Source organism: Bactrocera oleae, chromosome 3 (assembly GCF_042242935.1).
Source record: "Bactrocera oleae isolate idBacOlea1 chromosome 3, idBacOlea1, whole genome shotgun sequence".
NCBI lineage: Eukaryota > Metazoa > Arthropoda > Insecta > Diptera > Tephritidae > Bactrocera > Bactrocera oleae.
Window position 1 is genome coordinate 4,531,915 of NC_091537.1, and position 13,345 is coordinate 4,545,259.

Sequence of the window (13,345 nt, forward strand, 5' to 3'; positions counted from 1 at the left end):
GCAAAAAATTTAACGAGTGAACTGAGAGTGAGAGAGCAATCTCTCGCAACGCAGGATTGTCAGTCTGGATATTTTGTAGTAATTAAAAAATAAATTTGAATATATTTAAATTTTGTTAAAATATCTCAAAATCACAGTTGAATACATTTATTTATAAATAGGTAGACTATTTTGAATAGTTGGATTTTAGTTTTGAGCTTTTCATTATAAAAAAATATAACTAAAAAACTAAATGTGTGAAAAATCATGCGTACAAATAGAGCAATGGAAACATTGTTGAAATAAAACAATAGAGAACCACTGAACAACAAATTTGGTTTGATACGGGCGGTAAGTACGAAATGGAGGATTGTCGGTGACTGTTTGAAGCATAAAGTGTATAACCTTTAACATTTGGGAGTATACTATCGCCGTCATTAACCCACTTAATGAATACGCAAATACTGAACCGCAAAACTAAGACCCTGTTTTTGATATATTTACTAAAACACCGACTATCAATACTCAAGAGATTTCGATCTTTCAAATTCACCACAACCATTAAAAATTTTAAATGAGAAAATAATAGCCTACCTGGTGTACAGTCAAATCCAGTCGTTTGTCAACAGTGTTGCCGTGTATTTCGTATGTTGCAAGAAAATTTGGCTGCTTGAGGAGACATTCTTTACCATTGAATATTATTAATATAAGGTACATCAATTCTGGAAAGTAAAAAAATTAAATAACACAAATGGTGAGAATAAATTATATACAAATGCTCTGTGAAAACCAATATTGCACACTTGTAATTTTCCTCGAAAATCAGTTCTGCATTTCATTCCAACATATTTATCAAATCGGGACCCTATACTTAGAGATTTCAGCTTTAGTGTGAATAGATAATAGTTTAAAGTACCTCTAGGTAAGACAATGTTACGAGATGGCTCGACAACAGCAAGGTGATCTGTCATAGCACAGGTCGCAATAACCATCCATTTGTAGTTTTAGTCAATTAATAATTTCAGTAAGGGTGTTCTACATCGACCGAAATGAATGGTAGTTTGAGGGGGTAAGAACTGAGGTGGGTAAGACAAAACTTTCCAGTCGCACTTTTCCAAATGGTTGGTTGGTCGAGCGCTATCATGATGGATAGAAAAATATTAATACGTGTTTAGTCGCCAATTCTATGCATTTTTAGACCAACGCTGATTTTGCTGACTCCCAAAGATTCTGTGAGCTCGTCTTGTTCAGTTCCTCATCTTCAAAACTTTTTTAATTAAGTAAAATCATATCCAAAAATATCCAACAACATCCAAACTTAAGGGAGTCGTAAAGGGCTTTAATTTAGCGCCAAACCCTTCGCTGATATCAGAAATAATGATGATCATGGATATGGAACATATCTTCTCGCGATTTTATCGTGACGATAGGACAATTTTGTCATAAAAGCTATATAAATGCAAGTTGTCTTAATACTTAATTTCATTACGAATATTAAATTTCGACAAAGCATATTTTACTTTGCTTGTAATACTATGTATATGACACTTTCAGTAGCAACAGCTCTGAACCGTCATAGTGCCAACGCTTGGTTCGCCAGTTTGTAGCCTGTTTGGCCTTTGCGCCTGCGCATTATACCTTATGCATATGCAAATATCTATGCATATAGAATATACCGTTTCACATGTTCATGTAAGTATTTGTTTTAACACTACCTCTCGGTTGTAAACTCGTTTAATGATTTGCTCTTTTTCTTACTGTCGCAATCACAACGTTTTAATTTTAATTTTATTTATTTACTTTTATATACCTATAAATATATATCCATGTATATTTTGCGATTGTTATTGTTGTGCATGTTGTCTACCATTACACCAACGCGGTGAAAAACTTTCCAAAAACCCATTGCATAGATCAGCTGGTGATAAAAGTCAGTGCAAAGCAAATGCGAACCGCAGCGCTGGCGCAAGTGAACTCGTTCGCACACAATTCATGCTTCTTTCGTCACGAAAAAGTTTCTAAAACATTAAAGCGAGCACAACAACAACAGCAATAAAGTTTAACAAAAAGGTGCAAAAATAAAAGTCACAAAATATTCAAGAAAAAAATTCGCAGTCAAAATGCTAACTAAATAGTAAAATGAGCAAAAGAAAAATCGTGTTAAATTCGCTATACTACCTACTAGTCGCCTTAAAGAGGGCCCTCTAAAATAAGACTGTAGGTAGGCAGCGAGTTTGCGCGCACCAGTCCCAGTTCCTACTCTAGCTATGGCTGTAGCTTACGTATGCTGCCGCTGCCAAATTACGAGCAAATCGCTTGTTTGCGCAAGCAGCCCGTAAGCGACAGCAAGCGATGCGTGCATTTTAATGGCGCCGTGGCCCATTTGAAGCGCCGCCTCCTGCTCCTACACCTCGCTTGGGGCTGCGCGTGTTGCTGCTGCGGCTGTCCGTATCGGCTGCCGTCTGCTTCTACACGACTGATGTGTCGTCAACACGTGAATTTTGCATTATTTGCTTTGATTTCCAGCCAGCCTTTTTCGGTGCTGATGATCTAATTTGGCAACAATTGTTGTCGTGGTGCACACCACCGCTCAGCGCCACACTCTTGCCGCAACCGCGCACCAGCTCAGCTCCACCTAGCTGGTTGTTTATGCACTGTTGATCTTCCCCATTGAGATTTGTGATCTGAAACACATGTGCCAATTTTTATGAGCATTATTCGATCTTTTTGTATAACTCACATTCATGTGTGTTTATTTTTAAGTTACTTTATTTTATTTATTTTCTTAAATATTTCTTGATAATCCTTGCATACATTTCGATAATGAGTTTAGCGCACCTCTTTTATGAGTATTTATGAGCATTTCAATAACATTTACATCACTAATTTTACACAGTGGCGTACCGAAAGTAGGTGTCCAATGAAGAATAATAGAATAGACATTACGGGAACTTTGTCCCTTTCCTTTTTTTTTGAAACATTCATACATAGATGTAGTTTTGATTGCTTGATTTAGAAATAGGGGATGATTTTACATCTATTTCAAGAGCGCTTTCGTTTTATGTGATGTGTTGCCTACATTTAGGGTTGGGTTGGATTAAGTAACAATCATCACACGACAAAAAGTTGACAAATGATGCGAATTTCTATAATTTTTGTCCTTGTATCTCTTAATATATTCTATATGAAAACAATCTTATAACCTTTAACGTGGAAAGACATATTTTTTACGAGATAATAATTGCATTGTACTGTGAATCGTGTTCGTAATTCGAAAAAATTTTTATGGATTCCAAAACCTTTACAAAAACTTCTGTATAAATTTTCCTCCGTACATATTATTGGCGGCATGCCGTCTTTTAGTATGTTGCCAACATCAATTTATGTAAAGAAGGAGAATATAGGAGGCTTACTAATGATAACTTTCAATGAAACTAACTGGATGTAAAAAAATTTCATATTTGATTTTTAAATGCTCCGAAAATTGTACTGAAGATTTTTTTTTGTCAGACCTGGAAAAGCTCTTGCATGGGAAATTCAATGTCAAATTATTAGGCACTGCTATACACTCAGTAATAATTAAGCTGGAGATTATGACAATTTCGTCCTCCAACTTTTATTGGCGTGCATTTCACAGAAAACGAAGTTTATTTTATTCTATGTCGGAGCTTCGTCTTGTACTCTATCATTCTAACGATACACCCGCGAATCGTAGAAATATGATTTTCGAGAATTTCATTCCGTCGCCTATCAAAGAGAGCATTTGACAGAATTAATAGATTAATGCGTGACGTCAGAAATGAAAGCAGCGAATGACTTAGATATTGTGATAGTTCGTGCCATTAGTGACGTAGCTTGTCGCAAGTCTGTTATTATATATAGTACAATACTACTGATATCTTAAATCTATAAATGTATGTTATATTGTCCCTTGTTTGCCTCTCAGCCTGAGGCCATACAGCTGGTATGTGCTGTATTTTCTGTATTCACTGTTGACTGATCGCAGCGGTTGTCATGCATCATCAAGCTCTCTGCGCTGCGTTGTAGTTGTAAATAGAAATATGTTAAGCTTAATTTTCGATTTCAGCACCCAAGTGTATTGAACTGTAATTTACGCTATTTGCATGACAGTATTCTATAATATACAAATTTGCATAAACTCTTATGAATATTTTGGGTTGTTATAAAATATTTGGGTGAGTGCGGCAACTAATGTCCCTGAATTCCAGATACGCATGTGTAATACAGACTTGTTGGTGTTAGAGTTTTCTATTGAATAATAATGTATAAAAAAGCTGAGAATATAGAAAGGACATAATTTTTTTGTTTTCAAGGCTCTAAAAAAGCTGCTTTCTCAAGATTATATATATTATATTCGAGCTACTTTTTCAGAAGAGCTAGGAATATTTACATGTGTACCATCCGTATCGTAAACTGAAATTCGGTCTACTCTATCATTAGAATTTCTGCTTATAAGGTCATCTTACTAACTCAAACGGAATTATGAAATAAAGTAATTCTTGGAGTGGTTCTATGTTATACTGAGAGAAGTTTTTTGTTGAATGACATTAAAATATATAATTATTTTTTACTAATGTTGCAGAAAATAATTTGAGTAGGGAAACTAAATCGCTCAGCGGCAATGTTTTATAAGGCGGTGAAACTAAAAGGAGTAGATATATCTGCTTAAACAACACTACTATATGGTTTTGAAAAAACTAAAATTTCGCATGTGTGGACAAATCTATATAGGGGTCTGCAACAATCCTTAAAGCATATATGTATAACCATAACATCTGCTACATTATTTAAATTGCCGAAATATTATATCTAGTGTGAGTAGATTAGGCAGTTTAGAGACGTGATAATTAAAGAATCTACAGAATAAACCTTTAGCCAATAAAACGACGAATATCGCAAAATCGTATGATATATTACGATGACGACAATAAAACCCTCTAAAAGTTTGTTAAAGTAGAGAAAGAAGTAAATCTCCGCTAACTTGTAAGGACTAATATACTTTTATGTGCGGCCGTTAACGCAAGTGTAGTAGCCGCTAGGCACCCTTACGTCAAATCTTGTATTAGCTCGCTAACTAATCAAAGGCAACTGAGTAGCCAGTCGTCTACTTTGCTGTATTATTTATTACTACTCTCTACAATATAATAAAGTAGCCTAATTCGACTTAAGTTAATATAGATAATTTTGGTACTTCTGAACATTACGGGTATTTTGGGCAATGTAGAGTAATTTCACGATAATTTAAATATATAAAGTTTCAAATAAATATAAAACACATATGACAGTTATGTCCTGCTACTAAAAAAAAATAACTATTTCAGCGTAAGTCGCCTTACTTTATTTTAGCATGCTCACACATACTTTGAACTACATATGTGTGAATGTATAGAATACTTACAAAATCTTAGAATCTTACAGATTTTTATTTGCTTTTAGAATATGAGTCACCTAACGTAATATTTAGGTTGCATATTGTGCGACCTCAACACCAAATATATGGTTACATACTGCATCATATATACGCACACATATATATATTTGTTAGAGCTTAGAACCTAAGAAAACAACACTTACGGAGGCTGTTGTGGAAGAATAGAGATGACTGATATTATAGTCTAATATAATATTATATTAAATATTACATATACTTATTTAAGAACTATTTTGTAATGGTAAAAAAACTAAAAGCCAGAAATAAGTCTTTCTCTGCGGAAAATATTTATAGACATAATCTGCAAAGTCGCATGATTTTTAGTCATCTGATGTGTAATTCACTATTTTCAATACTTTAAAGTAATTTTGATATGCTTTCAAAGAAATATATAGACATTCGATTTGTTTGAAATCGAACGAATTCTATATCTAATATTATTTATGATGATGATGCTAATTTTTTAAAAAACGAAAAAGCTAAAACTCCCAACTTATTAAGTTCACAAAGCCACTAAGAGCAAAACTCGCCAAAGCCTGCTTGAATAAAAACTCGTGTTTTCTTTTTTTTTATATTTTCTTGTGTATTTTTTAAATATTTGCATAATACGCCTCAACCCTTCTTCAATAAATAATTTGTTTGCACTTCTGCACTAAAAATATTTCTTATAAAAATAAGTATTGCTTAAATGCAACTAATGGCTAACTACTATGTATATGTATATGTAATTACGTAGGTGTATAGGTATGAAGAAAAGTTTTTACAAAAATTTATATATAGTTGTAAATATATATAAAAAACATTTATGCTTAATTTATAAACTTTTTTTCCGCAAAATGCTGTCCATTTGAGAAAATTTTGTTTTACAATTTTTGACTAAAACTAAAAAAAAGCTAAGACTACTAATTACAAGTTTTGCCTATTACTAATATTTTTTTTTTACAAAATATACAAACCTTATAAAAGATATTTAATTTTTTTTTTTTATAAAAAAGTAGTTTCGAGCTTTTATAATTGAGCTTACATACATGTGTATGCATATAGTGTATAAAATAGTAGTTGAGATTGTATTTGTGGTAAATGCAAGGCCTGTTTACAATAGTTTGTTGTTTTGTTAACTGTTAGTAGTAAATTTGTTGTTGTTTTTTTTAACAAAGTTAGTTAATGTTTTTGAGCTGACTAGAGGTATTGAAATATGTGTTGCCGTTTTGAATATTTGTGCTAAACTTTTGGGCTAACAATGCGCACACTGGGTCTTATATACTTATATATTTGTAAGGTACTCATTTTAAATGAAGATTGCTTAGACGCGCTGGATGTAATAAGAGCAGTAGCTATTTTGTCTCTCTGTTGTTTGCTGATGGTTGGTGGGTTACGAACTAGGAACTAATTTTTGGTGGTACATGGCAAACTCGGCTTGGCCGCGCAGCTTACACATTACTTCGCGCTTCTGCAGGCGCTTTAGTGCTCAACGTACACGGGATAATTGTGCAACTCATGCGCAGATGCAACCGAATCGGACGCCATTGCACTGGCACAACTGCTGCCGCTACTGCTGTTGGCGCCCGGGCAGCCGCCCTCCGAGTGCTTCGTCAGCAGCGACATGCGCGAGAAGGTTTTCGAGCAATTGCCACAGGAGTACTTCTTGATGTCGGAGTGCGTCTGCAGATGAGCGCGCAGATTTGAGCGATCGGCAAAGGCGCGATGGCAATGCTGACAACTGAAGGGCTTCTCACCGGTGTGTGTGCGTATGTGACCCTGCAGCAGCCAGGGACGTGAGAACGCTTTGCCGCAGATGTTGCACTTGCAGGGGAGGGTGTGTGTGCGTATATGCATTTTGAGCGCGCCCAACGAGACGTAAGTCTTGTCGCAATCCTTGCAGCTAAACGATTTCTTCACTTGATTGCCCTCGGCGGCAGGACAGTGGAATTGCTGGTGTTTGGTGAGACCGGAAAAGGTGGAGTAGGACTTCTGACAATCGGGACACTGATAGCGCGGCGGCGCAGACTTATCCTTCTTTGTGGTGGGCGTGCTGGGCGCAGAGTTGTTTTGGCTGGCGCATAACTCGCGCTTTTCACCATTCAATGTTGGCTTTTGTGGCGTCTTCTGTAGCGCGCTGTGCTTCAATGACAAATCCTCAGGTAGTGAGGAGCAGTGTGGCTCTGGTGTCATGGACCGCATGGAGTAGTACGAGGATTCGGAGTAAGTGGGCGATATGGGCGCATGCGGATGATGATGATAGCTGAGCGCAGGTGGATAAGCGGCTGCTTGATGTGGTGTGTGTGGCGCATGATAGGCAGCTGGCAGCGGGTATGGCATGAAGCGGTGCGTATGCTGTGAGGGTGATTGTGGCAGCTGGCGCACACCAATTGGCCGATGTATGATTTCGGAGCGCACTGGTGGCGACACGGAATTGGCGCGTCCATGCAGGTAATGTGGTGGTGGCGATAGTGAACCCAGCGAATCGGCTGATGGTGAACTTGGCGAAAGCAGATCACCACGCAGCGGTGAAATCTGTTGCGCCAAGTGCGGGTGATTGATTGTGCGGTAGAACTCAGCGGTATACGGAGACATGTGGAAGTTCCATGGCTGCAAGCCATATTTAGCATATGTGGGCTTAGGCACAACAACGGCAGCAGCAGCGACAGCTGCAGCGGCAGCTAAAGCAGCGGCTTGTGTTGTATTTGCAGTTGCATCAGTTTGTTCTTCAATTTCAACACAATCAATGATTTCCTCCTCATCGTCCTCGTCCAACATATCCATGGACGCATCGTCATCGGTATGATCGACATCAACGCCCTCATCCTCGCAGCTATCGCTCACATTAATTAGCTCGTCGTGTGTGCTGCGCACCGCTGTGGCACTTGGTTGGGATACAAACTTGTCTATGTCGTAGGCGCGTTTTTTGAGACTCAAATTTTCGGGCTGATCTGTAAGATCGTCTGCGCCAAGTTTGGCTGCAGACACTTTTGCATCCACAATATCTGTTGAGTTGTCCTCTTCGAACTGATAGTTGATAGGACGCTTCTTCAAAGGACATTTACTGTAGTTTTTCTCGCCCAACATATCTTCGACTGTATGCATTTTGTTGGTTTTATTTAACTTTCTTTGTAACTTTACTTTAGTTTTGCACTTAGCAGTGTTTATAAGTTTTTTTTTTATTTTTTGAGTTTTAGTTTTTATTTTTCAAATTAAATGTGCACATTTTCAAAGGAAATTTTATTTTATTTGCTTGCAAACACTTAAACGCGCTTACGCGTCTTCACTTTAAATATCCGCAGTATTAACTATCACTCAATATACGTTGCGATCGTTTACCGAACACCGACTGATCACGTTTTGAATTCTGTTTCTTAGTCAGTTTTTGTTTTTGCTTTCCAATTAAGTACCAAAACGTGGTATGCTAAGCATTCAATGGAACACAAACAAACTCTAGCAGCAGCAACGAAGAACTGTGCTGAGCCGCCGCGTATCCTCGCTTTTATACGCTGCACGCTCAATCCACTCTCATCCCAGCCTGCGTCGTCCAATAGTGGTGGCTGCAAGCGCTCTCCGATTTTCGAGCTGGGTTTCGCGCTCAAGCAGCGTCGGCAGAGTGAAATACAGTGCGTGCTCATAGAACTGAGCTGAGCGCATATACATGCAGACCATGGTGAGCGCACATCTAACTGGAGTATAGTAACTGGTGTAAAGTAACTTGCTCTCCGCAATGTTTCCACACCACCAGCCATCCAACTAAACTCACAACGCACACAAGCGTTCACACCACTAATAACATCATGGTTAGCTGGTAGCTGGCAGTCAGCAGCCGGCAGCAACAACAATTCACTAAGCAGTCGCGCAACCACCAATCGTCGCCGCTTCTAAAGCCGTTATGTGAAAACCTGTTTTCAACAAACTGTATGCACGGCTAGCCGGAGCTATTGAAGCATTGGCTGTGTTTGCCAGCACGTCTGGCTTGGGTGGCTCTGACTCTGGCCGAGTGCCGCGGATGGTCAGACAACAAAACAATTCACTAACACAACTGCATGCGCGCTGCATTAGTAGATGACATGTGTGTATGCGTCGCTTGCGCCAATCAGATTGTTAGACAATACATTAAAATTAATATGATACTTGTGCATTGTTGTTGCTGCCGCACGCATCCAGATATGAACGAAGACACGTATAGCGCCAGGTCTATATATAAACAAACGTTTTGACTCTTCTCAGCATTAAGCGCTCTTAAAAACTAATCAGATGCATGCTACATTGTGTGCGCGCTCTTGCAACAACTGTTCGCTCGCCAGTCCAGCCAACCCTCATTAGCGTGTAGCTAACTTATGCCATATGCATTAATTTACATATATTTACATAGATGTTTTGTTTTTGTTTTGTTGCGCATGAGCCCCTCGCGTAGGTGCTCTTTGGAAGCGTTTTGTGCTGCAAGGATCTGCGGTGAGCGGCTTAGTGTTTGTGTGCATGTAGGTGTAGAGGTGACAAGCAACTCGCGCATGCGACTCGTTCAGCTGGCTGCTGGTGCTCATAGGCACCTGGGCACTGGTGTAAAATTGCTTGTTGGAGCAGTCTAAAAATAACTGCGCTTAGCGGCAGGCAGGTGTTGCTCAATGCGGTGCGGCACTCGTTCGCTGGCTGTTATTCGTTGCTGGCGCTCGTATTGTATGGCTGCGATTTCCAACCGATCGGATGCGTTAGTGATAAAGGAAATTGCTGAATTTTAATTTTAAAAAAATATTTTTTGAAATTTCAAAAATTTTTTAAAAATTAAATTTTTTTTCCATTTTGTTCTTTTTTTCTTTGTGTTTCCCTTTGATATTTGCGGATAATATCTCGTAAACGCTTAACTTAATGGAAAAATGATTTGGACAATTTTTGTAGAGCAGAAAATTTCCTACAAGATAAAATGCAATTTAAAACGATTTTTTTTTATTGTGTTATAAAATACAAAAGGAAAAAAAAAACACATATGTTTTAAAATAGTCAAACTTCAACCGTTAATATCTTTTAAACGCTCAGGTTTATGGAAAACCCGTAGAAGACCATTTTATAAAGCATACAATTTTCTACAAAATCTATAAAACGAGATATTTTTTCAAGTAGTTGGATGCGAGATATAAACTTTTTTTTGATAATAAGAAAAAAAACGAGAGGCGTTAGGCGGAGGACCGTTCCGTTACAATTAAGAGCTTATACTTGGAGCGCCTTTTTTAGAGGTGTCTATCAACCAATTTTTTAGAGTACGAAGCGACCCTAATGCAGATATTTCTATAGTTATATCTCTCCGACATTTGTCGTTTTGCTTTGTTGAAACATTGGAAAAAAATTAATAGAAATAAAAAAAAATTAATTAAAAGTTAATAGAATAGAAAATCTCTTTTGGTAAAGTAAAGAATTTTTTAATTATATCCTAAGTTATTTAAGCTCTTAATGTTAAAATTTATTTATTTTCAAATAAATCAGTACTTTTATATGTACGTACATACATGATAATTTTCACCCATATTGACATTTAGAATTCTTTTTTCTTTACTAGCGGGACCATAAAAATTTTTTTGTTTTGATTTTTCAATTACATTTAACATTTTATTTTTAAGCATTTAATTTTTTATAAATAGGATATTTATTTTTATTAATTGGGACGAAGGCCTACGTAGCCAGTTCCCTTAGTCTCCTAATCTGTCTGTAAATTTGGTTACAGGTCATACTGAAATGAAATGAAAAAAGAAATATTTCTAATAAATTTTTTTTATCGTACACACAATTTTTTAACTTTTTAGAAGCAAAAACATAAATTTCACATTGGGTAAAATTTTTGAAAACTATAATTATATACTACTAAACATTTCTTTCAGTTTCAATAAAGGAACTTAATATTTTTATATGTGTTAGTTCATATTAAATCTGATTTAATAATTTATTAGAAAAAATTGCCTGTAAAAAAATTTAAGATAAAAATCAACGACGAAAATTTGTTTTTCTTTAAAAATACAATTTCTCGTAAAGTGCTGGGAGTTAGTTTGGAAAATTAAATGCAATGTCGAATATTTATTATAAAATGCGCTATGCATATTTTACTTCTTAACTAAAAGTAGTCCTATCGTTATTAGAAGTTATATAATATATATAATATCATTGATTTAGATTTTAAAGATTATTTACCTGAAAAACATAGTAAAATAAACCAAAAAAACATAATTACATTGCAATATCTTAAGTACATTAGTTAGTTAGTATTACTTTCTTACTAAGAAACTGAAGTTTTATTAACAGTAATTTTTTAAAACTTTTTGTGTTTGTTGATTTGAATGTTAGCAAATTCGTAAGTCATAATAATAATATTATAGTTTATTATCTACTTCTGCATTATATACTGAATATATAGTATTTACAACTTCTCTTTTTACACCAAACTCTTTTCTCTTCTGCAATGTCAGTACTTGTTCGAATTCCACTGTTCCCGAAATGAAAACTCTTTGTCAACACATTTCCAGTGGGTTTTCTCTCTTTATAATTTCGCGTTCTCTTGTCTATTCATAACTTAACTCTTTAGTTGTGGCTCTTCCTTTGCTCACCGTACCATATAGCATGCTATATACTATAAGTATGTATATAAAATAGCACATAATAATACAATTTTAATAAATCAGCATTTTTTTTTTTAATAATTTATGTTTACATCTGCATATATTTCGTAAATGTTTATTAAAATATCTGGGTATTATTTAAAGCTGTCAGAAATGTAATTTTGTCGACGTTGGTTGCTTTTAAATGGATAATTGAGGTATGAGCTTGATGCCTTAGTCATCTAGTCTAGTAGTCTTTTCTGAATAGCGAATGAGTTATGCTGTTTTATGTATGTAATTGTTTTCTCGATTAATATTTCACAATATTGTTAAAAAAATTTCAAGTATTTTTTTTTTATTGGCTAAGAAACTCTAAAGTCGATAAAATACAAGGTGTAATCGTATTGATACTCTATTTCTAAATAGTTCTGGATTTCTTTAAAATAAAAAACTCAATATTTAATAGAAATACCACTGCAAAACTTTAGAAAACGTCTCTATTTAATTAAAGTACGCCGAAAAGCTTCGTTCACACTTTATAGGCTTTTTTATTTAATATGAGTTCAGTCAAGCGTATAAAGTCCGTCTTAGTTAACAATCTGTCAAAGCACGTATTTTTTCACAAAACTAATACCGGATATGAGTCAGTAGAAGAAGTAGCGATAGTGAGTCCACACAGTTCATTGAAATTTACGTCAAGCGCAGGCATCCTAAAAGCTGACTACTCCTCCTGGACTTCGTAGCGGAGCTCCATCTGGTGTCGCAAAGGACCTTTCCTTTGCGTGACCCATTAGCATACTAGACTAACCTAACCGAACTTAATACCGAATAAAGTTTGTTAGAACCTTATCACCTTTAGAATATTTTCTGAATAATAAAATATGACCCCGCGATGACTTAAATATACAATACTTAAAAAATACGCTAAAGGAACCGAAAGTGAACAGTGCAAGTTTATATTTATGATCTAGATAGTAAATTCGATTTCAGCATACTATTCAAAAAAATCTAACAAATTTTTTAATATTTTAGGAAACTTCATTAGCAAGCGGATGAGCTTTTCGAAAATAAGCAGGCATCTTTCTATTACGACTTGCATCCATTTTTATAGCCTGAACAGGGTATATTAAGTTGCCACGAACTTTGTAACAGCAAGAAGGAAACGTCGGATAGTTAAAGATGTGTATCCAGGCTTTTATGTCTTACAATTTGACTCTGTTGAATTGTGGCTAGTAAATGTCCTACGCATTAAGAATATTTAAACCAGTCCTTTTTCAAACCTCATTGCAGTATTAATTTCATCGATGAATATTTACGCGATATTATACTATACTCTGGGCTAAAATATATA

At 35.8% G+C, this 13,345-nt stretch overlaps 1 protein-coding gene across 1 annotated transcript; it reads right to left on the minus strand.

Moving 5' to 3' along the window:
* Positions 1 to 6,015: 6,015 nt before the first annotated feature.
* Positions 6,016 to 8,867, minus strand: esg (escargot). The gene has a single exon (XM_014247736.3). It carries the CDS (start codon positions 8,513 to 8,515, stop codon positions 6,893 to 6,895), a length of 1,623 nt encoding a protein of 540 aa, XP_014103211.2. The 5' UTR covers positions 8,516 to 8,867; the 3' UTR covers positions 6,016 to 6,892.
* Between the last annotated feature and the right edge of the window lie 4,478 nt (positions 8,868 to 13,345).